General features: G+C 36.8%; 1 protein-coding gene across 7 annotated transcripts in view; it reads right to left on the bottom strand.

Annotated features, from left to right (window-relative positions):
• The window catches only part of EPS15 (epidermal growth factor receptor pathway substrate 15), a 55,608-nt gene that overhangs the window by 2,556 nt on the left and 25,686 nt on the right, over positions 1–27,366 (bottom strand). The window contains exons 13-25 of one of the 7 annotated variants that reach the window (XM_085308045.1): positions 22,287–22,359; positions 14,912–15,073; positions 14,099–14,296; positions 11,874–12,071; positions 11,251–11,328; positions 10,806–10,896; positions 9,321–9,356; positions 8,306–8,439; positions 7,608–7,683; positions 5,309–5,385; positions 4,608–4,767; positions 1,654–1,832; positions 1,046–1,096 (exon numbers count right to left, since the gene is read on the bottom strand). In XM_085308045.1, the coding sequence (XP_085164171.1) occupies positions 1,046–1,096; positions 1,654–1,832; positions 4,608–4,767; positions 5,309–5,385; positions 7,608–7,683; positions 8,306–8,439; positions 9,321–9,356; positions 10,806–10,896; positions 11,251–11,328; positions 11,874–12,071; positions 14,099–14,296; positions 14,912–15,073; positions 22,287–22,359 (1,513 nt within the window). The remainder of the gene's footprint in view (positions 1–1,045; positions 1,097–1,653; positions 1,833–4,607; positions 4,768–5,308; positions 5,386–7,607; positions 7,684–8,305; positions 8,440–9,320; positions 9,357–10,805; positions 10,897–11,250; positions 11,329–11,873; positions 12,072–14,098; positions 14,297–14,911; positions 15,074–22,286; positions 22,360–27,366) is intronic. The other 6 variants (XM_085308049.1, XM_085308046.1, XM_085308050.1 and 3 more) reach the window with 6 other exon arrangements.

Genomic DNA, 27,366 nt, shown 5'->3' with positions numbered 1-27,366 from the left:
GAATTTAAATTCAACTCTCTTGGATTAAAAAGCACTTTATATAAAGAAGAAAATGTGACCAAATCAGGAGAACATATTGCAAAGCACAACCATATTTGGCTCTGTAACACATCCTGATTTACTCTGCTTTCATTACAGATGATTTTTCCAAGTGAGAGCGACTGCAAAAAATAATTGTTGAATGGGTCTGTTTAACTGAACAGCTGAAAAATGCTTCTGTCAAGAAGCAGCATAATAACCAAGTAACTGTGCAGGTAGAAACCTAGAAGTAATATAGAGAAAGGTCAATGTCATACAAGACAAAAAACAGAAAGAATGGATTTTTTGCCTATGCATGCTTTTCTCTCTCTCTCTCTCTCACACACACACACACACGCACACAGAGTGAATTGAATTGCTTTGATATGATTATAAGCAGAGAGAGTTAGGAAGTCATAATACAAAATGTTATGCTAAATTTTGTTCTTACTCAGCATGCAAAGAGGTAGGTGAAGCCTATATCTTCATGAATGCCCCAATATGAAGTCTGAAATAGTTATCATAATACTCTCCAGCTAGCTTCTCCTTTGAGCTACTTCTTTCAAAGTTAAAAGTACTATGGAATAAAAGTAGAGAAACTTGATTTTTTTTTCCCTGCCACATCTCACTGAGTATTCTCAGTAACTAAATTCGGAGAAAAATACATTTTCCTTCACAGAGAGTAATAAGTTTTTGCTTTCTCCTCCCCATTTCACATTCTCTTGAGAGCTCCATACTGGCTTTCTCCATCCCTCTGTCTAGTAAAAGTGATCAGTAACAGCATTTCAGGAAGTATCATGCTACCACACACATCAACCAGTGCAAATCAGTTTTGAGAGCCTGACAATGCAGAGTTTACTTCAATCAAGCACACAGTTTATTAGGACTAAAAATAATAAAAGCATCTGATCAAGCTACTGTAAATGCAAATTGCATTTACCAGATACCAAGCTTGAAAGTGAAATGATGCCTTCTAAAGTTCCTATTTGCAAAAACACAAAAGGAAAAAACATAGGCATGCACAAACCTTCAGATTTGTTCGTATCTCTTGGACACCACGACTTCTATGAAATGGATTCTGGTTATAAAGAGACACCTGCTACTTTCTGTATCACATTCAAGTCTGGAATTTACTAGCCATTCAGAACTCAGTGAATTATATTTCATTAACATAAATGATTATGAGGCTGTTTATGAATATTTCAGTACATAGAAATTATTAAACAGTTCAGTGACAGCTAAATTAAAAATCACACTTTTCATTTTATTTTTAATTGGATAATTAGCACTGTGTGCTATTGCTAAATAATTTATATCTGCTGCATAGTTCAATAAAATGGTTAATCCCTAGAACATTCGATATTTAAAATGTACTATTTTCTAAAAGCTAGGAGGCCTCCATAAAAAAGAAGACTCAAAAGCAATGCAACTTAAACATTAATTGTAACACTTTGCAGTATTTTATCTTAGGACAGCCTCAGCTGCAAACTAAATGTAAATCCTATTTTAATTGGAAGCTGCATTTCTTTTGTACATGGGATGTGTTTTAGTATCTTAAATTAAAACTGAATACTTCAGTGTGAACAACTCAAAGCTGTCATTATGCTGAAACAAACGTAAGAAATGTTTACTCACAGTACTGAAGTTTGCAAAATTGTTGGGGTCAGCCTCTTTACTGATGCTGGTGGGAGCAAATGGATCACAGAATAGATCTGCTTCTTGTTCTTTGGGAATGTCTGGGGTAGGGAAAGGCTGAAATGGATCGGTCGGTTTAAAGGAATCTGAAGAGTCTATTTGATTGATAGGTCTTTTCCCTTAGATTAAAATAATTTAAAATGAATTCAAGATAGTAGGTAATAACATGCCAAAAATAGAAAAAAACAAAACCCCAAAAGCTACTTGGAATACCTTCTTTTCCAGTAAACTAGTGGAGTTGCACTGATAGAGGAGGATACAGTCCCTAGTTTGTTAATGTATAATCACGTAGAAAGGAACACACATATGTTAATGTACTGATATAACAGTATTTTGGGAAGAGAATTTCCAGAAGTCTTGAGAACCTGTTCTATCAGCACAATAATTTTTCTTTTGCTTATAGATTACCCAGTGATAATTTCCCTGAGGTTCTTTTATTATTTGGATCAGATTAGCAAAATTTGAGTCAGTGAAAAGAGGCATTTCAAAGTCTTCAAAACATCAGTGAAAATCTCCTCTGACTATGCTAACACTTGCAACTTCTCTAGCTTTTAAGAAAAAAGAAAAAAAAAGACTGTGGTAACAAGCAATCACAAGCTTAACTATTTTGTTAATCCTTGCCTAAACAGTTGCAGATATAACACAATCAGTCGCAAGCCTCCACCTATCTTGTTCTTTTTTTCCCAGCTTAACCAGTCAGCTTTCAACACCTCTGAGGACACTACCCCAATCCTTCCAAAAATAGCTGAGCTGAATTTCATCCCACCGTTCTCTCCATATGTTATTACTTTAAAAAAAAAAAAAAAAAGTTTTATTTTAGTTTCTTAAATTTGACTAGAGGATTTTGTGTATTCTGCAAGTGGTTTGTTACTTACAATGGTCATATTTTAAAATTCGCTTCTGTTGTCATTTCAGATTGAAACAAGAGAATTAAATGAGCATCTACTTATTTTGGGTATTAATATTGCAGGTTAGGGAAAAGAATTCTTCCATAGAGCCAAAGGGATTCTAATGCAGCAATGATTTAGAGACTTCTAACTAAATTATATATTCCCTGGGGGTATTCCTAGATGCTTCCTAGATCATCTTCCCAGGACAGCCCTCCTTCACTGATAATGTGCTATTACTAATAATGCATGCCTTCCACTTTTCTTGAATAATGCAGGAGGAGCAACTTCAAATGACATCCAGGGAAATTTACTTCTAAAGGGAAGGATTAATAACCATAGGAATCCCAAGTATCCAAAGCACCCACCACCACAATAGAGAATGAAGGGGTGCTTAACACCATCTGGAAAGGCAATGGATAGAGGCAAGTAATAACCCACTCTTCTTATACACTATTTCCAGTACACTGAAGAATCTTAGCAGGATTTCAGGGTATTTCTTTGAAAAAGCATTTCCTTGTTCTATTTTTTGATTTCCATTAGGAAAACAATTTAACATTTTAGTTTTCAAAGTAGTCCACTAACTATATATACAGTTACATAAAATTTATAACACAAATAGAACATAAAGAGCTTCTGCATCAGTGGAAAAACATAAATAATCATTAAAATCTATATGACATCCTTATATTCATAGTCATTACCTAGATAACTACACTGCCATTTTTAATATGTGCAAATAGACTTTTCTTTTCCCTAGTGATCTATTGATAAGGATGCTGTTCTGCCACTAGAAGCTTGCATTCTAAAAGCGGGATCTCTACCCCACCTCATAGCCACTCCCATACCATCAAGTCAGAAACCCCAAATTGTTTTAGGAGCTCCATAAAAGGAAACACTTCATCAAACAACTAATTATCATCACTTCCCATGTCAGCCATTTTAATGTTAACTGTAATGTAAGAGTATTAACTGATTGTTTGCAAGGCACAAATAAGAGATTAATTTCTGCAAGGCACAAATAAGAGCCAAATTTCAATGAGCCTGTATTTGAAATTAAGCAGCTGTGTTTAAACCTTCATCTATTATACTCTGGGGGAAAAACATGAATGGATCATTTTGTTTTTATGCTGTAGTTTTCACAAAAAACACACCTTAAGATTCTTCCATATAATAGAGTAAAACTGATGTGGTAGAGTTTCTTTCGAAAGTGAAACGAAGGATAGAAATTTAAAAGGGAATATTAGTAATAACTTTCAAATATTTATTAGTAGATTTGAAACTAAGACGCTGTTGTAGCTACATAGGCTTGTCGCAACCACTAGAATATGTATATCTTTGATAACCATGGCCTTTTGTGGGAAACAGTATTTCATGTCATGGAGCAGAACACAGGATTCTGCTATCATCAAACAAAAAACAGAATAGAGGAAATGGGGAGTTTATTACTATTACAGAGGCAAGTTTTACTACTATGGACCTCTAGCAAGGCCACCTAGAAGTAGTTAATTGAAAAATCTGAGGCAGGCATGTTAACAAAACTTAATTCATTTTTCTCCAGTCATGTAAAAACCTCAATTGTTTTAATATTTCTTCAGAGATAGAGACAGCATTAAATTCATAGATAGAGACAGCATTAAAGAACATAGGCTTTGCAAGGAATAAAACATGCTGAATTCTCACTGTAAGCATGATTTACTGCAAGATTTACAATGTATCACATTAGTAACCTTTCAGTCTGCAGCCATGCTATGTTCTTGTAGATATTTGTAGTGACTCTTCTCCTATTTTTTTTAATTCTTTCTCTCTTTGAAAAGCAAACTATACTAAAATGCCACATGAAATTTGGCTTCCAAGAAACTGTTGCGACTACCAAAGCAGACTTGCTCTACATCCTGTTCATTCATTCTAAATTCAGTACATCTCACCATCCCCTCATAATTACTGTCTAATTTTCAATATTAAAGATAAGGTAATACTTAATGACATCTGAGGATCAGCTCTTACCAGGTGGCGGTGGACACGGCCTTGTGGGAGTTCCTGTTTTAGGTGGCAATGCAGGAGGGACATCCTCATTTTTGGCTGGTGACTCCTCTAAGTTCTTAGTTACGATCATGTTGTTGGCAGAACCTGATGTGGAAGAGCTAAAGGGATCCTCATTGTTGGCCTTCAACAAAAAAACAGCAGTGTATACATTTTCAGTGCAATTCTTCTGACACTTTCCCTTCTTTTCAATAATGTAAATATATTTAGGAAAAAAAGTTTTCACTAAGAAAAGAGAAAACACATTGCCCCTCCCTTCCTTTTTTGAAAAAAAAAAAAAAAAAAAAAAAAAAAAGATGCATGTTCCACCTATTTCAGGAGATACTAAAAATGAACATTAACAGAAATCATTTTAAAACCTCAAATGGTTAGTGTGAACAGCAGTAAAAAGTAGAGTGCAGCTATGCAAGCAAAAGCAATACTCTGCCAGTGCACTTAGCAAATTCTGAAAATAAGATAATATTTTAATATCAAAAAAATTTATACAGGCACAAAAAATTACCCTGCATTATTCAAAGTGGAAATGCATGGCATTTTATCATAAAAAGCTCCTCTTCAAGAAACTCACAGTAAAACTGTTGAAAAGGAGAATAGGCTAAACCATTAATGTCTTGCCACTGCGTAGTTTTATACTTTTTCCATGAGTTGCAGTAGTTTCACATTACCTTTGACAACGTGCTGAAGTCAGCAAAGCTGCTTCCAAAGGATTCGTTTCCAAACAGGGATGCAAAGGGGTCTGTAGCTAAATGGAAGCAAAGACAGTAAACAGAATAGGATTAAAAAAGTTAAATGGCACTGAATGATATAGATTGAAAAATATTTTAAAAGTGTTACATTTGCAACATAGACTAATTCAAGTGAAATATTTAATAAAGAACTTATTAAAAGTGCCCACCTTATTAATTAGCATTTACTTATAAAAACCATAAATGCCAACTACTGATTTAGAATAAAAGGTCTCCTGAATGAAGAAATTAAACTGTTACTGATACTCCAGTTTCCTACGCAAAAGTAAAAACCCCCAAAACAAACGCACCAAAAGAATCCAAGAACCATACTTCCTTATGTTTTGCCAATATATGTTGCATATATATGCCTTATATATAAATATATGCACATATGTAAGTGTTAATATATATTTTATGTACGCATACACATATTTGCACACATACATAGACACACACACATGCATTTTATACATACATAGGAATAACAGCCCAGTTCTGACTGTAGGTCCACTCACATGGAATAAAATACTTTACTTCATATCACTATCTCAGAATCTGTAATTCAATAGTACCCTTTCATTCTTATGTGCAGAATGTGTAAGAACTGCTATATCACTATAAAGAAAGAAGTGCAGTCTTTGCATGTACTCACTTAATGTGTCACTAGAAAACACTACTTTTTTTTAAGCAGTTAAATTGAGCAGGCTTACAATAGGAAATCATACATGAATGCATGTTTTGGATTACTACCTGTCAGGTGAAATTGACAGCATGCTCAAATCAACAACTATTAACTACAAGATTTCAGATTCCTCTCCAAAACATCTTTAACTGTCAGTTAAGAGAGGATCACAGCAAAGCAAAGAAGCAAAACTTTAAATACTCAGAAGTCCTGATCAAGTAGTTACTCTGTCTGAGATCTCAAGTAATACAAAGCTATCTGCTATGTTACTTAAAGTAATATGAAATGCCAAAATACAGCCCTAATGGGAGGAAATTGCTCAACTTTTTCATCAATGACCTGGATGAGGGGACAGAGAGCCTCCTCAGCAAGTTTGCTGATGATACCAAGCTGGGAGGAGTGGCTGACACACCTGAGGGCTGTGCTGCCATTCAGAGAGACCTGCACAGGCTGGAGAGCTGGGCAGAGAGGAACCTCCTGAGGTTCAACAAGGGCAAGTGCAGAGTCCTGCACCTAGGGAGAAATAACCCCAGGCACCAGTACAAGCTGGGGGCTGACCTGCTGGAGAGCAGCTCTGCAGAGAAGGACCTGGGTGTGCTGGTGCATGACAAGTTGACCGAGAAAGCAATGTGCCCTTGTGGCCAGGAAGGCCAAAGGTATCCTGGGGTGCATTAGGAAGAGTGCTGCCAGCAGGTCGAGGGAGGTGATCCTGCCCTCTACTCAGCCCTGGGGAGGCCTCATCTCGAGTGCTGTGTCCAGTTCTGGGCTCCCCAGCACAAGAGAGACTTCGAGCTACTGGAGAGAGTCCAGCGTAGGGCTACAAAGATGATCAGAGGGCTGGAGCATCTGCCCTATGAGGAACAGGCTGAAGAGGCCCAGCTCTCGCAGCTGGGGAAAAGATGATTGAGGGGGGATCTTATCAATGTGTRTAAGTACCTGAAGGGAGAGTGTCAAGGGGATGGGGACAAACTCTTTTCAGTTGTCCCGTGTGACAGGACAAGAGGCAGTGGGCAAAAACTGAACCACAGGACGTTCCACCTGAAYGCGAGGGGAAATTTCTTCTCAGAGAGTGACGGAGCACTGGAACAGGTTGCCCAGGGAGGTTGTGTAGTCTCCTTCTCTGGAGATATTCAAGGTCTGCCTGGATGCAACCCTGTCTAACATGCTCTAGGTGACCCTGCTTGAGTAGGGAGGTTGGAGTAGATGATCTCCAGAGGTCCCTTCCAACCTTACCAATTCTATGATTACAAACCATTCAAACTTTTCAAACTCTTAGGTCAGGATATTTTACCAGTTTCAGGTAGGGCAAGGAACATTTTTACAGAAACAGTCTTCAGTGATAAGTGCTATGGATAACACCACCATTTTGTTCTGCAAAACCAAAAAGCACTCCCCCCACTAAATTTATGCCCTTGCATTGTCCGAATTTTCTTATCAAGTACAATGTAATCCCTAAAATGGTCCTACTGTGAATTCACAGTCAAAAGCCTAATGACAAAAATAATCAAAAGCAAATAAAAATAAAACCTAAAGCATTTGATGTATATAGTTTACCTTTACCTAGATCGTTTGATGCAGTAACAGTTGTTCCACCAGGAGCAAATGGGTCATCTTTCTTCAGTATTTCTGTCTAAAACAAAAAATTTCTTTGGAGGAAAATTTTTCAACTTAAAAAGCTTCCTAAGAATACAATCCYGATTTATTTCAATATAAGAGGTTTTAAAATAAAGTACTAATCTTATGCTAATGTTTAGTACAAGCAGCTAAAAAAGGTCAAGTTAAATATACTATGTTCTTCATTGTATATGTGAACAAAGATTTTAAGATAAGAGATTATGCATTTTTCCACCCCTCAAATATGGAAATACAACCAAGAATTCATGATTTACGTTCCTGTACAATAAGCAGGTAAGCAATGTCTAAGTATAACCTGGTGAGATTAATCTTGGGTTTCATTCAATCGTTAGTAAATTCCACCAGCTACCAGTAGGGTTGTTTACTTTCTTCAAACATTCTAATTTGAAGCGCAGTGATGCTCCACACTGAAGCATTTAAAAGTGCTTTTATTTTAATTTCATTTGCGACTATTTCTAGAAAGTAGGACAGAAAAATAGACAAGCAAGGGAGCTGGAGRTACCTGTTATCTGTATGATTTCGGAGTATCAGCATTTCTAAGTATGACCGAATGCACAACATAATTCCTTTTATATAATTGAGACAAAATAAACTAAGAGGTGTGCTATCAAACTTACTGAGAGACTACTGCTGTTGCTTGCAGTGCTAAATGGATCAGTGCCTGCAGTCATAAAAGGATCGGTGGAGGATTGTTTGAAAAAGTCAGCAGCAAAAGGATCAGAGCCTTTGAAAGGATCACCACCAAAAGGATCTAAAGAAGTAAACATCTCATTAAGATATTAAGCTAAATAAAGCTAGCAGAAATATTAAAAAAAAAACATTTTGTATTGCTTATTTCATACTGCAGAAAGGTGACACAGTTAGGACCAAACATCTTTGAAGCATGAGGTTCTCCTGTAAATAACTTGTATTCTATGATTCAAAACATTGGRCAAGCCAACATTTTCTGCACATCATGGAAATTCTGGATAGCATCAGTGGTTCAGTTCTGGAACCATTTGAAAACATAGGTTCTTTATACATTCCCTCCCGCCTCACCCCGCAAGCAATATTTTACAAAAGCTAATGTTTTTCAGAACTCTCCTACCCTCCTCCTCTTAATCCTCCAAATACAGCTGCTGTTTTCTTATTTGGTGCTTGGTACACAATGTTATTTTGCTATAGCTTTCTTACAGTCCGTTTTGCTTTTGCCATCAGTAAGGTCATTCAGGACCAAGTAAATAATGCAATGATAYATAGCCCAAATAGCCAGACTAAATTGAGACTTTCTACCTTTTTAAATATCTAGTGCTAGAGAAAGTTGCTAAATTGAGAGCCTTTAAGAGTACAGACCTGCTTATTTGCATACAAAATAGGGAGCAGGAGATTGGTGCCTTCTGTTCGCCACCTTCTGACATAAATCACAACTCAGGATATTTCCAATAGCAAAAGAGAAGTCCACACAGAATGTGCTTCTGTGGAGAGGTTTAATACAAGTAGTAGTACAACTGCTACTACTGTTTATCCATGCTAAGGCAATTTTCAGGTCACTTCCATCTTTTTCACATTGAAAGTGGCAACACACTTTTCCCATATACTCCTCTACACAAATCATCTAGAAAAACAGACATTAAAAGTTAAAAAGTTACTTACCAATTTTCCCAAAAGGGTCATCTTTGAAGGGATCGCCTTTTTAAAAAAGAAGGAAAAAAGCAACCTGTAGCTTTTTTTAAAACCATAAAACATACTGGGATGAAGTCTCTGAGGATAAAAACTCATTTCTCCAACTAGAATTTAGCAACATTTACTCAGAGGAGTAGCTTCACTAATTTCAGCAGAACTGCAAGAGCTGGTGTTAGACAAAACAAGTTTTCATCAAGTAGCTTATCACTACCATAAAGTACACACTAAAGAAGCCATTTCAAAGATGCATCTGTGTGGCTATCATTAGTAAACACGCACATTGTGCAGTATTTACCACCACAGTAACCGAGGTTAACCACCGATAGAAGCTTAGTCCCAGATCTGGTAATTCTCATGGACACCATGGATGGTAGCTCCTAATTTTAGGTGTTCTTTTCTGTACTGGCAACATTGTCCCAGTTGCATCAGTCATACTCCCTAATGCCACATGGACATATTAACTCCTAGCTATAGGCACCTATCCCTGAACATACAGAGCACATAAAGCCCAAAGACTGACTACTAACAGACATACCTTTCTCCTCTGAAAGAAAGGCTGTGTATTGGCTGTAAGTAACACCATGTAAATCTAAACACATAATTGAAATCTGCATGGAGGCATTCAAGCTAAAAGTGTTTTAAATTACAGWTAAATTTATGTATTTAAAAGTATTAAACCTGCACACTGACATACATTCAGAAGCCAAGCCATTCTAAGTAAATTTAGTTTATTTTCCTTCTGAAGCAATCTGAGCTAAACTGATTAGACCATCTTGATTCTGAAAGTATGTCAAGGCATATTAATGTGGCTTAAAACATCTGCTCTAGCAGTTAATCCAAATTAACTCCTCTTCTCCCACACTCCAAGTGTGTCCATGCAGACCACTCCTTTTGACAAAATCAGAGCACAGCGTTCCTAAGTGTGGAGTTCTTAAAATAAAGCACAGCACTTGCACAAGATGAACAGATGGTGCAGTTCCACATACCTTTTTCTGAGTGCCAAACTCACCGTAAATAGGCCACAGCCATTCATTCTCAGCCACCCACACCCTCCCCATATCACAGCTCACTGAAGCCTCAGTTGAGCTGTTTGTGATCTGTGCTGTAAATTAGATGAGTGACATGAAATGCATCACAAGTTAGCCTGTACCTTTGATATCAAATGCAACCTCAGGGGCAGGGTGGGGGAATACTGAGGAAGTGCAGTGCAGGAAAACTACTGTGTGAGAAAAGTGCAATGCTCACAGCTAACAGGGAAGTGCAGACAAAAGAAGGCGAAAACACCCTGGGACCCTTATTTATGGTTTTGTGAGGCTACTGGTTCCACAATCCTGTCATTCCATCATCTTCACGTTTATTCTAAAAAGACCAGTTCTAAGGTCTAGATTAGTCTGACAAATATACGTTTAGACAAAACAACTTTCTGCAAATCCATACTTTAAAAAGTTTACTTACTACCAATAAAAGGGTCAGATTGAAAGAAGTCTAGGCTGGCTTCAGAAACTAGATCAGGTAATGGATGAGATTCAGCATCAAACGGATCTTCCTGGGTAGTGTAAAAATAGCAAGAGAAGTATGAAATTTTTAAGGTGCAGAGGAGGGAAAACACATATCTCACGTCTTTCTTTTTAGCTTTAAGAAACTATTAAATGTTAACAAACAAAGCAACTGGAATTCTATAAAATTCATCAATGGGCATCCAAAATATTTCTCAACTACAATTTGCTATATAATGTTTTTATGACATCATACTCCAATTAAAAACTGTAAGAAAATGATAATTTGATTTCTGTGCCAGTCTGTGGCCATCATCTAAGTAACTGACAAGATGCAAACCTGAAAAAAATTTAACAATGATTTTAGTTTAAGTTCTCTCTCCATCAAATCTGGAAAAACTCACTTTTTTTGTAGCAGCTGCAGCTGAGGTTTCTTTCTCTTCTTCCACAACAGCTTCTATTGTTTCAGGACTATTTCTTATCTACATAAGAATAAAAGCAATTCTGCATATATTAAAAAAACAAGAAGACCCTACTATCTGCTATGTATGCCATTCTTCCTATCAAAGAATTAAAAATAAAGTATATTCTACCTCAAGAAATTCATAATTATTATAGAACATACTGAAATATTTCAAAGATACTTAAAAAAAAAAAATCTATTTGGACATAAAGGAAGGACATTCATTAAGCAGGACAGATYTTCCATATTATTCCTCTTTCTGTTCTTGTTGCATGAGATGGAGACCGTGTTCTCCTTTAACATCAATTCCACTATTAAGCTTAAAAATTTATACATTTGTTTCCAAAGCAAAAAGCCCTGTTACCACTTTCCATCCAAGTGAAATTTGCCTCCTCTCCTGATAATCAACTTTCAGATCAAYGCAATATAGTTCCTCAAAGTAACATTACTTGTGCAGGTGTTTAAAAACACAACACAATCAGTCTTGGTCCATTTTTAATGTATTCCAACTTCACATCTGCATTACATCATGAACAAACAGGGAAAGTAGGCCACTTTACTCACTGGAGATGTATTGTTTATTTGTTCATCTTCTGCTAAACTYTCCCTTTCAGCATTCTCATTAAGGTTAGCAGTTTCACTGCTGCTGTTGCTAAGACTAGAATGATCCGCAGTTCCATTAACGAGTATATTACGTGGCTGAGAGTGCCAACTAAACTGGTTATTTTCCAACTCTTTCAGCTCAAGAAGTTTCGTTTGTACCTGTCAACAGAAATAAATGTATACCTATTAGTATGTCAGCTCACAGAAGCTAATATATGACCATCTYAAATGGAAAGAGAAAGGTATAAATACGAAATTATTTTCCAAAACAAAATAACAACAACAAAACTGTGTTATTTCAAATCAAATGATAAATTTGAGATGAGCACGGATCTGACTTAGAAGAGATTTAATTTAGTTGAAGGACAGCTCTGAGAACCTTCTTACTGCCAAGGAAGCAGATAATCACCAACAACATCAAAATCTGTTGCTTTTTTTCCACTCAAATTCATAAGGAGAGTTGCAAAGCTTTTTTTTCCCCCCAGGTTTTTACAATTACGGGATTACAATTGCTTTAAACTCTGTAAATGAAGAAGGCTGCCTTATCAGAATTCTCATCTTCCAAGAAAGATAATTACAAATTCATTATCTCTTTCCACGATTTTTCTACAAAATCCACAGTGAATCTTCCTAAGCAGACAGCTACATCCACATATTCTTACCTCACCAACACATGTAACAGGGCTTTGCAAACATTTACATGTACAACCATGCAGTGAGTTATGAAGGAACTATTAAATTTAACAGATTATGCAGAAGAGAGAASATGGTTCAGATGAAGATATTTCAGTGTCTAAATCTCACTGATTTCTAAGTCGGCCACCTAAAGGTTGAGAACCTAAATCCCCTTGAAACTAAATTCATAAAAAGGGTTTTCATTGCTTTGCCCATATCACACGGGAATCAGGCAGCAGCAAAGAAAACATCTGCTATCTTTCAAATGCACTGACCGCAGATCAACCATTATCGAATCTTGCCTACAGCAGCAAAGTACCTATTGTTGAGCCTGTCTGTGAGCCAAGAGCAATAAAATCAAGAGTCACAATAAAAAAACACTCATCCAAAAAGCTAAAAAAGGGGTTTTAGTATACATAAAATATTTTGCCAATCTGGTATAGATAAATGTAACCAATCACTTACAATAACTGCCTCAAATCTGTCCATCTCAGGTACCTCTTGCTAATATGCAGAAATATTGAAACAGCACAATTTTCTCTACCTCTGATGAAAAAATGGAAAATCCATTTTTTTGCTTCGTAGTCTCTACATCTCATACAAAATTTTTGAAATTATGAATACGTTATAAATCTTTTCAGCAGGAAAAAAAAACTGTTCTCTCATGAACAGTAGAAGTTTTAGCAAAACACTTTGTTGCATTTGCCTCTTTTCCTGATAATCAACTTTTTCACAAATTAACAAATTGTTGCAACAATTTGTTAGCAAATTATATACATGAAGTCTATGAAATGACCAAAAACCCCCAACATTTTCTAGGGTTCAAAATTAATAGAATGGCATTAAAAATGACAATGAAAATAAGGACTCTGGCTAATGTATTAGAAAACAGTCAGAATAAGAAAAAGGAGTGGTAAGGAAAGAACATGCAAGCTAATGCATCACTTACTGTATATAGGAGCTAAAATGTTCCTTTAATGTGACAGCAGWCACTTCAAAGTACAGTTCCATGCACAAAACCCAGTGCAGTCATCTCTGTTTTTAAGTATCTAGTCTCAATCCAATTTATTCTTACATTCAGTTTACTCTCTTCATTTAACAATGCTCAAAGGAAACATTATTGGGAATTTTTATGTTGAAATCATATCAACTAAAGGAATGGCAGAGAGTATGTCCCCGGCCATGGCTGAGGAAACAAAGCTTTGATAACTACTGGACATAGTGAATTTAAATGAGTATTATCCATTTCTCATTCATTACATTACGACAAATTAAGTATAATGAATTAATCCCTTTTTATTATCAAAACTTGGAGAAAGTCACTCAAGTGACTTGAGTCAGCCTCTAAAAATCTTAACAACCATTAGCACAAAACACATTTGTGAAAGCAACTGAAAGACATGAACAAACAGCAGGAAAGAAAAGGTAACACTTCTCCTTAAAAACAAACAAACCTACACACACACACACAAGGTTGTCAACTGAAATGTTTGTTTTTCAGATTGCCTTACTGAATTGATTTCCTGTTGTGAATCCTGCAGATGTTGCTGAAGAGGTCCCAGCTGTGCTTTTCCAGACTCTATGCAATGCTCAAGCTCTGCAGTTTCTTGCTGCAGGCGACTCAGCTCCTCTTGAGCTCTGGTTAGTTCATCTTCATATGCTGAAATCTTTGATTCCTGGCTTGTTATTTCACTCTTTAGCACAGCAATCTGAAGCATGAGCAAGTATTTCAAAGCCAAATCTCAAAAAACACATAACACATCCTGCAAAAACTATTATTTATGACTATAAAATGCAAAGAAAAATAACTAAAGAAAACCTCACAGCTAACATGAACATTATAAATCATATCTGAAGAAAAGGTTAATTCCCTATCGGCATCAACGAGATCATGCTATTCCATTTTTTTTCCTAATCAAAATGGATATTTCTGATATTGGAATCATCATTTTATACCACAAGGAAATACTGTAGATTTATATTAGTGGGAAGAAAAAAGAAAAAAAAAAAGTATGATCCTAAGATGATATTTTTAGGAGAACCAGCAGGAAAAAAAAAGAAAAGAAAAGGAGTCCCACAAGTGCTTCTGATTACATTTATAGTTTGCACACACTCTTATAGTTCTCACTATATTAGTGGCACACCCATACTAAACTAGGAAGTCGCTGAAATGAACAACTTACTCTCTGCTAGTCACAAAATTCAAAAATTTATGGTATATTCTTAAAAGTTTTTTCTCTTTCCTTAATGGTAAGACACTGCAAGACTACGTTCTTCAAACTCAGGTATTTACTTTGGCACGGGTCTGAGCCACTAGGTCTTACCAAATGGGCCTCCTCTGCACACTTCTGCCTGATATCATTAAGTTGCTCTTCTAGCTTAGCCTTCTGCTCATCAAGATCATTAAGGATCTCCTGTGCTTCCTGTTTCTGAGATTGCAGCTTTTGTAGATTATTGCTTTCCCGTTTCACTTCATCTTGTAGATCCTGTAATAAAACAGATTTGCTTTGGGTTTGGTGCTTTTTCCTCTCCCTCTTTAGACCACTAAGCTTTATAGTAATTCTGTAGTATAAATTGCAGTACCAATACTTCAGATTTCAACAAAGTAAGAACATATCTTTCAAAGACTAAAATTTATAACACATCAGAAAAGCAAGTATTTTAGGTTTGTATTCTGAGACACAAACAGGTTATTTGATTTTTCTTTAAGAGGAATCTCACTAGCAGATTGAAGATATATAAAGAGATTAATGTTTCACCCATTAAGAGGATCAGGTTTCCATTTTTAATTTAGAAAGCTTCCTTGTTCATGCTGCTACATCATCTTTCTCCTATATTTTAGCAATATGTTAATATACTAATTTACTGAGTTCCTTGATAATAATAGAAGTCTTTTATTGTGCTCCTTTCCCCACTAAATACATATCCAAAGGTACAGTGACCATGAGATGGTAGAGTTCAGGATCTTACAAGGAGGAAGCAAGGCAATGAGTAGAATCACAACCCTAGATTTCAGGAGAGCAAACTTGGCCTCTTCAGAAAACTGCTTGGAGGAATCCCATAGGTTAGGACACTAGAAGGAAGAGAGGTTCAAGAGACCTGGTTAATATTCAAGCATCACTTCCCCTAAGCTCAAGAGCAGTAAGTCCAGCAAAGGGAGCAGGAGATCTACATGGATTAGCAAGGAGCTCCTGGCAAAACTCAAACCAAAGAAGAAAGTACACAGAATACAGAAAAAGGGACAGGCCACTCAGGAGGAATATAAGAACTCTGTCAGAGTATGCACGGATTCAATAAGAAAGGCTAAGGCCCATTTGGAATTAAATCTGGTAATGAATGTAAAGGACAACAAGAAGCGCTTCTTCAGTACATGAGAAAAAGAAGACTAAGGAAAACATAGGCCCACTGCTGAATGGGATGGGTGCACTGGTGACAAAAGATACAGAGAAGGCAGAGTTACTGAATGCCTTCTTTGCTTCAATCTTCACTCCTAAGGCCAGCCTCAGCAATCACAGAGTCTGGAGACAAGAGAGAAAGTCTGGAGAAGGGAAGACTTCCTTGGTCAAAAAGAATCAGTTAGAGATCATTTAGGCAAACCTGACACCCCACAAATCCATGGGCCCCAATGGGATGCACCTGCAAGTGCTAAGGGAGCTGGCAGATGTTGTTGCCAGGCCMYTCTCCATCATCTTTGAAAGGTCATGGARAACTGGAGAGGTGTCTGAGGACTGGAAGAAAGCCAATATCATTCCTGTTTTCAAAAGGGGCAAGGATGACAACCCAGGAAACTACAGGCCAGTCCGCCTCACCTCCATCCCTGGAAAGGTGACGGAACAGCTCATTCTGGATGTCATTTCCAGACAAATGGAGGAAAAGAAGGTGATCAGGAGCAGCCAGCATGTATTCACCAAGGGGAAATCCTGCTTAACCAATCTGATAGCCTTCTATGATGGAATGACTGGCTGRGTAGATGAGGGGAGAGCAGTGGACGTTGTGTACCTTGACTTCAGCAAGGCTTTTGACACTGTCTCCCGTAACATCCTCCTAGATAAACTCAGGAAACACAGGATAGATGAGCAGACAGTGAGGTGGACTGAGAACTAGCTGAAAGGCAGAGCTCAGAGGGTTGTCATCAGTGCTGCAGTCTAGTTGGAGGCCTGTAGCTAGCAGTATCTCCCAGGGGTTAAGTACTGGGGCCAGTCTCATTCAACTTATTCATCAATGACCTGCMTGAGGGGACAGAGAGCCTCCTCAGCAAGTTTGCTGATGATACCAAGCTGGGAGGAGTGGCTGACACACCTGAGGGCTGTGCTGCCATTCAGAGAGACCTGCACAGGCTGGAGAGCTGGGCAGCGAGGAACCTCCTGAGGTTCAACAAGGGCAAGTGCAGAGTCCTGCACCTAGGGAAAAATAACCCCAGGCACCAGTACAAGCTGGGGGCTGACCTGCTGGAGAGCAGCTCTGCAGAGAAGGACCTGGGWGTGCTGGTGCATGACAAGTTGACCATGAGCCAGCAATGTGCCATTGTGGCCAAGCCAGTGGTATCCTGGGGTGCATTAGGAAGAGTGCTGCCAGCAGGTCGAGGGAGGTGATCCTGCCCCTCTACTCAGCCCTGGGGAGGCCTCATCTCGAGTGCTGTGTCCAGTTCTGGGCTCCCCAGCACAAGAGAGACTTCGAGCTACTGGAGAGAGTCCAGTGTAGGGCTACAAATATGATCAGAGGGCTGRAGCACCTGCCCTACAAGGAACAGGCTGCAAGAGCTGGGCCCATTTGGCCTGGAGAAGACTGAGGGGGGAATCTTATCAATGTCTACAAATACCTTATGGAAGAGTGTCACAAGAGGATGGGGCAACATTCTTTTTCAGTCATGCCAAKTGACAAGTCAGATTGCCATCAGGCACAAACTGAAACACAGGAAGTTCCACCTGAATATAAGGAAAAACTTCTTTACTGTGAGAGTAACAAGTGTGCCCTGAAACAGGTTACTCAAGAGAAGTTGTGGAGTCTCCTTTGGACATACTCAAAACCCACCTGGACACAATCCTGTGCAACATGCTCTAGGTGACCTAGYTTGACCTCCAGAGGCCTGTTACAGTCTTAACCATTACGAGATTCTGTATGATTGTTTGTGTGCATTATCACTCCAAATTGCACCCCTTTCAACAGCTTCTGCCTACCTGCCYCTGATTTTGTGCAAGTTACCCAAGAACTTACTTTCAAGGAACAGTACTGGAAAGAAATCCACAGTCCATCCATGAAAATATGAATCTTAACTAGGTATCATGTATTTTAAGTACATCAGTGGCACCATATGGTAATTATTTCATTTCTGAGCAACAGAAATGGCCATACTTTACTTTAACAAACTGCAGAGATAACATCAGGGAAAAGAGACAAGAATTCAAAAAGAGGAAAGAACAGTCAAGAGGAAGAGATAATACAGGAGATTAAAAAAGGCTGATACAAAAGAAGTATTAGAAGAAAAGAAAAGATTGCAGCCTTTCAGGAAAATACGGTAATTTAAGGAAGACTCATGAGAGAGTTTAAAAAGAAAAAACACACAGAGAGAGAGAGAGAGAGAGAGAGAGAGAGAGAGAGAGAATCAAGATTAAAGAAAATTAAGGATGATAAGAATAAAGCTGAAGTGAATTTATGATTAGATACAAACATTATTCTGTTGTTCTAAGCTAGAGATTCCTTGCCCATTTTAGTTATTTGTTTTGGTGAATGAGATAGTTTATCCACATGCGTTGACGCATCCAATCAGGAGGGCAAGAAAGCCAAATGTTGTCAGATTTTGCACAGGAGAGAGATAGGCACACACTGCAGCAGTCAGACAGTAGGCAAGTGGGGAACCTCCAGACAAGTGACAACTGGGACAGAACATCTGAAGAAACATTATATATTTTTATACTTAAGRTTCTCAAATCAAAAGTAGAGGCTTTTATGAAAAATTCAAAAACAAATTATAAGGTTCAGTAAAGAAACAAGTAGTTAAAATTGTGTGACTGATGTTGTACAGTAGTCAGACTAAATGATTATTTCTAATCTATGAAAAATCAACACACACACACAGCTCTGACAGCAGCCAGGGGCCTGGCTAATTGAGAGACTGTCTTGTTAAATTTGTCTTTTAAATCACTTTGAGAAACAAGTTATCAGCTGATACCCAACCTAAGCATCAGGGTAAAAAAGTAATAGCTTAAAGAGTTTTTACASTTTTCTTTCTTCTTCTAAAAAACATTTACATATACACAAGTGTAGATCACCCCAGTCTTGCTACATCCTCCTTGAATCCTAATATCTGTCCTAGGCACAGCAGTAGGATCACTGGCTCAATCTGACAGCTCTCAGAAATAAATTCATATTCACATGGCTGCCCCAGAAGTAAAAATAGGTCAGAGTAGATACAATGTACAGAACTAGAGGTAATACCTAAATACATATCTTCATAAAATAAGCAACTCTCCAATTAATCTCTGGTTTCAAATAACACCCTCCACACAGACAAAAGGTATCTTACCACTCAACATSAATGAGATCCAATATTCAAGCAATTAATATATTTGAGATGGTATAAAAATAGCACTTTTATGGTAATAGTGATCTTTGTATTATATTTACAATCACACTAACTCTCCATGCTAATGTAGTATAGGACAAGGAAATCTCTAAAAATCTGTATTTCCACATAAGGATAAACAATGAATTTAATAGCTTGCCAGACTGTTCTTAATGGTATGATTCAAGTACTAACAACCTTCAAATTGGTAGGCACACAGAGAAGTCAGTCTTTAATAAATTTCTAATGACTTTGTGCACTGCAACAAACGAAGAATAGGTAAAACCCAGTGCTGAGAGATGCACTCAGAGCATAAGCCTGTTTTTCAGGAAACTCAGGCCAATAAGGAGATCAGAAGGCTACAAGAAAAGATCAGGAGCGTTCTGGGGTCCTTGAAAGGAGACTATTAATCCTGAAATACCTTTCAGAGAGAAAAACAGCCTTGAGACAGGATGTCACACGCAGATATATTCTTCCATAGATCTGAACATATATTTTGTTTACTAACCATATGCATTTGATCTAAACATCTCTTTACAAAAGTTTTAACGTGCCACCGAAAAGCAAAACAGACCTTTTGACTTAATATAAGTGAAATTATGGGGAATATGCCATAATCACTGGAAATACCATGAATACTCATTTCTGAATCTTGACATTTAGACTGATAAGCCATATATATCCATGTGAGGTACTAGATGGACAATCAGAACGTCACAGATGTGGCCAGGAGCCCATTGCTTGAGGCAGTGGCTAGCTGCTGAGGAGCACTGTGCTCCAACATCTGCATCTAGCAAAGCAGCTTGGTAAATGACAGAACTGGGGTGAGGGAAACGAGGAAAAGAGGACAGCCAGGTAAAGGTATTTAAAGATTTTACATGATGTATGTTCAAAAACTAACATTTTAGTCACACATTAATTCTATAAAACCCAAAGTTCTCTACTTTGAAAGAACATTTAATATCTGAGATTACTACTCCTGTATTTGTGAGAGAATGCTGATCCAATTACATATCAAGTCAGGGAAATGGTACATTAGAAGCTCCTCAATTTTTGTTTCTCTATACCTAATTTTACTAAAAAGGGGAAAAAAAAACATTTGATCATTGCAACTAAAGAGTTGATATTTTTATTAAATCAGCAGTGCACCATGTTTTCTCTGCAACTCTATTTCCGCATTTGCTTTTTATTTACATAGTAAATAAATATTTTATACAGAAAAAACACATTTTTCCTCTCACAGAATTAGTTCAACTCGTTACAAGTTGTGGATATTTGTGAGATTATAATTAGGGTCCATGGAAGTAACCCTGATATCACAAACCCAGGAGAAAAATGCCACTAAATCAGCCTTATCAAGGTGGCGGATCAGAACACGGTAGCTTTGTACATCTTTAAGAATGCCACAATTAGAAAAAAATAGAAGGAAAAAGGATGATGTAAATGTTCTTAGTCTGTCACCAACATTTTCTGAAGTTCYAGAAAGTTTCACCAAACAGATCCTCCAATATTAAGGAGTAAGGAGATAAAAGGCCACCAGCTCAAATAAATAGAATCATAGAATGGTAAGGTTGGAAGGGACCTTTGGAGATCATCTAGCCCAACCCTCAGCGTAGCCCCATACRGGGATTGAACCCATGTCCTTGGCATTAGCAGCACCACGCTCTAACGAACTGAGCTAAACCTGCCCCCAAAATACTGCAGCCATATCCCATTTAATGCTGATGGTTTGTCATTTTCTCAGAGAAGCCAGTAACAGACTGTCCCTTCTCTGCAGACTGACAGAACTTGACATTTAACAAGGGACAAATAGTTTGTGTGATCACTAAGAGGTTAAGAGCGTATGACAATTGCTTCCACTGCTCTGGGTACAATAGTTTCATTGATTCTGTGATGCAGCTGACTCTCAAACACTAGATGATAAACATACACACAGATCACACTAACACTGCAACATTTTAGGCCTTCTAAAGCAGGAATTAGATCTAAAGCTTCTGATTTAGCTTTATATACCTCTTACGAAAAATATGCCAGAGAACAACCTTCACATGAAGGCACATAAAGATTCGAGAGCAGACTAACTAGCAAAATTACTCTGTATACACAAACAAGAACACCAGTAAGACTTTTTAATATGTGAAAAGGTAACCTGCATAATGGGGAGGGGAATGATCACTACATGCATGTACAGAAATGCATAGCCACAGGYATGGGCAACTTCTGTATGTATTTTTTCGGTTTCTGTAGCTGGCTGCCATTGTGACTAACAGGTCAGCATTGGATTATCTTCCAAAAGGTCACACTATTAATTATCATCCAGGCTTGAAAAATATTAAATAGCCAAACACAAAATTCACAACAGTGGTAACACATAGTTTTGTTTTTTGKTTTTTTTTCCTGACAGAAAGTAAAATGCAGCAACCTTGCATTATTTACTTTTAACTAAATAATTTATTTTCTACTGCTATTCTTAAAATAAACCTAGATGATCAGATAGTACTCACATTTTTTTTTCTTAATGCAGCAAAACCAGCTGCTTTTGCAGCTTATGATTTAACTGAAATGCTGCTTTGCAGCATTTAATTCAGGGCTAGTCTGTTAGCACCTTAAACACTGATGTTGAGTACATAATTTTTAATTAATTTGAAATACTCTTGAAATTCAGATTTCCTTATGTTCTGGAAAGTTCACTATCATCCTTTTAATTAAATATCAAATAAATCTTWTTTTTTTTAATTCACTTACTTCTGGCACAATTAACTTGAGGCAAAATCGTTCTCCCAAACTGGCAATTATTGTCACTTAAACAGTGCCATATATAAGTCCATTTAATTCGATCACTTAAGAGACTTAAGAGTTTACGAATTTGCAATATCAGTGCCTTATTCAGTTTTAATTACCTATTAAATACATTTGCTTTGATTTAAAACTCCGTAGAGGCTACACATCCTAAGAGCTCACATATTTATATAAATAAACACACATCCCCACGAACAAACATTCATGTAAAATATACACTTAAAAATTTTTTTTCTAGCCACCACTAAATAAGTGATATGATCTTAAGATTCAGTAATCCTGCTGCCATTAAAGCATCACATGGTTCAATATCAGGTATCTGAGCAATAATTCTTTACCTGGACCTCACTCGTCCTCTGTTTGATGGTATCTTCTTTCTCCTTCAGGTCTTGCTCTACATTATTCTTTTCCCTAGAAGACCAGCAAACAATGCAAGAATACTTAAGAACATCAGCTACAGCAGGTACAGTTATCCAGCTTCCTAAACCTGTATCTCTCTTTAAATACATAGTGAAACATTAAACACAGAAAAGATGTAGGGGATTTCTGCTTCCCAAATTRTCTACAAAACGGAAGCCTACATAAGTGTTCTGCATTAAAAATATGTCTTTTCACCCAACCGCACTTCAGTGATAAGAATGGCTCAAAAATGGAAGGGGGCGGGAGAGAGAAATCAATGAAATACCGTCTTCAGTGATCTCACTGTTGCTATGGAGCAGCTGCCTAATGAAAACTGCTGGGAAAAGTGGGAGGGATTGCATCAGATTCTATCCATTAACCCTTGCAAACACAGTAATTCCTGTGCTGAAAACAGCTAGAAAACATTTCCAGGAGGCCAAATTAGCTGATTAATTAACCTTGCCTATCAGATTTAAGATATGTTTGCGGATAAGCCCAGTCAGAAGAGACACTAGATTGCCATAATCAGTATGTGTTTAGACACTCCATACGTAGTTATTTGCTGTGTCATGTCAAGTCTGTCCCTACATATGTTTATTCAAGCTTAAAAGTGATTACTGCTGACAGGGGAATTATCACCAATAAATTCTTGACAGTCAAAGATAACAACAGCTTTAAGAAACAGGGGCAAAAAAAMCCCCACAACTCAGAAATGTCTCTGTTAATTAAAAAAGTGTTTCTCTGGACATTATACATTTTTTTTCTTTCACAGGTGCAGAAAAGCACTAGGCTTTACTGTTATAAGASTAGCTTTTGTATCAGTCTATTATTCTCTACGTAGATGATTACTTTTATTAATGATTTCATTATTAAATCAAAACATTAAAAGTTAACATTTATGCTATAATGGTAAGCATAACTTATCTAACTGAAATACTATAGTGAAAAACTAACATTTGTGTTATAATGGTAAGCATAACATATCTAATTGAAATACTATAGTGAGAAGCTATCAAACGATATTACTAAAAGATCATTAAAATTAAGGGAACTCTGTATTTTAATAGTCAAAGCATGGTAATCAATACAAAATTATTTAATAAAGTTAATATTATTATTTACCCTTATCTAAAAAGAAATAGACCATTTCTGTCCCAAAAGTCATGTGGGTCTGCTCTATGAAAGTTCTCTTTATTCTGCTGTATACAAAGACAAGATTAAAAAAAAAAAAATCCTGGTGTCACTGTGCTTAAATGAACATTTGCCCTGAAAAATAACATGTATTACATTCTACTCTTGTTTATTCTAGTATCTGATTAAAGAGTGACTTGCAGAGTGTGCCCACAAGAACAGTATTTGCTGTTTAATTTTACTTAGGTATTTTAAATGTTGCAATATAGAGCTGAAATAAGTTCTATTGCTTTTGTTTTCACTAACCCCCTGTTAACAAAGGTTCTCAATCACAGCAAAGCACTTTGACAGATCTAAACACAAGTCAGGTTGAAAAAAATACTTTCAACCTCTCAGTCACATGTTAAGCACAGCATATATTCAAGCGTATTATTCCTGATAAAAGACAGAATAATTGACTTATACTAAATAAACAAATACTCATTTTATTTTGTTTTTTCCAGTTAAGGTACAAGAACTGAAAGAAAACAGAAATACAAGCAGGTATGTGCGCCTTTATATATACTCTTCTATACTACTGTCCCTGAAGTGCCTAAGAGAGTATCAGAGGCGAAGCCCACTTCCTTTTTATTTCAGCAGAAGTTGGGTACCAAAGCCTTGGAATCTGGACATAAGCAAGCAAATAGCAGGCTTTCAGACCCACCCACAGCTGGCTTACACGGGCCAAAATGCAAACAAACAATTAATTGTAAAGATTGAAAGAATTAGACAGAACAAGAAAATCCCAAGCAGTGGTCTTGGGCAAAAGAAAGTAAGTTGAATGTATACAGTTTACAGATATCCACTCWCTCCCAAACAGAAACACACCTTTGTTTCAAAAAAGACAACACAGAGACCTACTTAATTCACTAATTCTTCTGAATGCCTCCATTTCTTTTACAAACTATCTGGTATACCCCTGAAGCAATGCTCAGCAACTGGAAAAACCAAAAAGAAAGCAAGAAATAATTGACTTACTGGATACGACAGATTTCCTGGCTCATACCATACCAGCACTCAAAGAAAAATAAATAAATAAAAGGAAACCAAACAACTGCTGACCTTGCCAACAAAGCATGCTTGCAACCAACTTTAATCAATTTACGAAGGCAACACAATTTCCCTGTATATTTTAATAGGRATCAGGTCAGGAAAACCTCATATCAAATAAATTAAAAGCAATTACTTAAGAAACAAAACAAAAAAACTAAGATAGTTTCTCTGRCACAGACACTTCATGATTTACAAGCAAATAATCAGAGTAAATCCAGGAATTTTATACCAATTTGTGAATGGAGCATAATCATTTGTGAATGGGATTCAGTGTATTACAAACATTCATGACAGCTTACAGTTGAATAGTCTCAAGTCCATTGATGCATTCAAGCCAAATATAAAACAACCCTGCCCAGACTTATTCATTGCTAACACTTAGAACCACAACCACACTAGCTACAAAAAGCTAAAAAAATTCGTAATTCTTTTCTATAATAAATGACCGACGACTGGAGACATAGATCATAGCATCATCKACATTTACAGTTGCCTAACATTCTTTCTTCTCTAAGTTTGGAAATTCATACTGCAGTACTTCAGTTTCGCAATGCTGAAAGAAAAGGTCTAGGCTTTGCCTAGCTTCTCCTCCCCTTCTTTCCCACCCACCACCTTTTTCAGCTGCAACAGCTCAATTATTCCAAGACAGAGGTTAGAAGAAAGCGTCTAGCATACATTCAAATTCATATCACTRCTTTGCTAAGAAGCTGTATATCTCTGAACTTTGAAAAAAAAGGTCAGTGTCTAGCAGGGAGAGGTTGCCCTGTTTTTCTGGGGACACAGACATTTCCTTACTTTTGAGAGACTGACTTGGCAGCTTTATGGTCCTTTTAAACTGGCTTGTAAGTCAGTATAACTGTTGCTGTCCCACATACATGAAGGACAGCAGCTCTGGAGAGATGTACGAAATTAAGCTCAACTACTTGAATGCTTAGAGAGAAATGTGGTATTGTTAAAGTTGAAGAATCCAACTCATTAGCGGATCATGGCTAGCTTTGAATGCACAAAAGCAAAGCATGGTTGCTGGGGAACAAAAAGAGGTTTTATGGCCCAAATGGAATATTAAGAACATCTGGTCTAGCCTCCCACAATACTGATCAAAAAAAGCTTCACAGATAGCTTTCTAAAAATACACTGCAACTGAAACAGAATTTAGAAGCCTTCTGAAAAAAGCAGCAGTGCTGACAGGCTAAAATAAAGCAGATTGCATAACATCCCTAGGCAAATCACTAGTAAGTGTTCTGCATTTTATTYCTCATTTGATTCTCAAGCTTCATCTTCTATATATTATGTTTTTTACTGAATTAGATTCAAGAACTATTGGCTATCAGATCTATTTACATCCTGTGAACTGATGAGCCACAAACACATCGTCCAAGTTCTTTGCTCAGTCTCTCAGAGCCACATTTTCCGGATACTATCATTCTTTTGATTATACTATTTGCTGAAACTCCTCTGCTATTTCAGGTTGGGTGGGGATTTTTTTTTTTTTTAATGTGYGCTTCAAAAATGGATTCAATATTCCATTACTGGGCCTCATAATGCAACTCTCATGGATACATCTCAGTGGAGTCATGGACTAGCATTATTACATATTCATTAAAAAAGCTGAACAATATATTTGTTTAACAGTGAACGAATATAAGTTTCAATTATCTTTCTGTAAGAGAACTACTAAGGCTTGAAACATACATAACCAGTTCTACTTAAAAACATGGATTTCCCCAAAAATAAAACCCACATTTGCTGACATTCCTGTTCCCTGACATTGCCACCTGTGCTTGCTTAGCAAACACACAGAACAGCAATATTTAYTTTGCTACCAAAATAACCCTTCCACAGCAGGTACAGGCTTTTCAAGTCAATCAGAATTTTAATTTTCTTCCAAAAAAATAAAGATTTTTTTTACTAGAACCACAATTCACTTTATTACATTGACAGATTATCAGTTGTTCTCAGTGAAAGAGCACAAATCTCTTTCATCATTATACTTTGGTTTAAAATACAGGTTTAAGCCTTAAGAACTAGATTATTAATCTAGTTCTATTATGGGCCTTAAAATCATATAAAAGAAAGTTTCTCTTTTCTCAAATTAAAAGCATAGTAATATTTGCCTTACCATATCTTCAAAGCATACTGCAAACAGTCTAACATTGTCCAACTGTGTCTTAAATAACTATTCAAATAWATGTGCCAATAAAGAAGTGGAAACAATGACTATTCAAATGCCATGGTATTCAATACCTCACAGTGGGAAAGAAATAAATAAAACCCACTAAAATATAAACAGACTAGCTTGCATGTTAGGCCGCAAGTACACCTGGTAAAAAAAGTTTCATCTAAAAATTCATGTTAGTGAATGATCTATTTTCCTCTAAGATACAGATAAATTAACACAGATCTCTGTAAATCAAATTTCAACTTAATAAATGTATGAGTCCAGAACTGGCACAAAACCAACCTAAACAAGACAGAGGAAAACAAAGCAGGGTGAAGTGAAGAGACAGTGGGAGTAATAAGAGAGAGAATAAGCAATCATTGAAGTTAAAAACATCTATATATTTAGGAAACAGATTGTGCTTTGACACCTTGCCAAATTAAGTCATTCCTACAAGCGATGACGTGAATAAGACAGGCAAATTTCATCATGGCAAAGCATCCTCAATGTAAAAATACTAGAATTAACTGACTGTTCTTTATAGAAAGAGAGTCAACAGTAGATTTATGATAGTACCAAAATCACTGAAGAAATGTATCTGCAAGGACTGTACAACATTCATGAATTTAATTTTCTTA

This window comes from Rhea americana, unplaced genomic scaffold (genome assembly GCF_003343005.1).
Source record: "Rhea americana isolate MKP2758 unplaced genomic scaffold, rheAme1 scaffold_27, whole genome shotgun sequence".
Classification (NCBI taxonomy): domain Eukaryota; kingdom Metazoa; phylum Chordata; class Aves; order Rheiformes; family Rheidae; genus Rhea; species Rhea americana.
The sequence above is the reverse complement of the archived record's forward strand: the minus strand, read 5'-3'. Positions and strand labels throughout refer to the sequence as shown.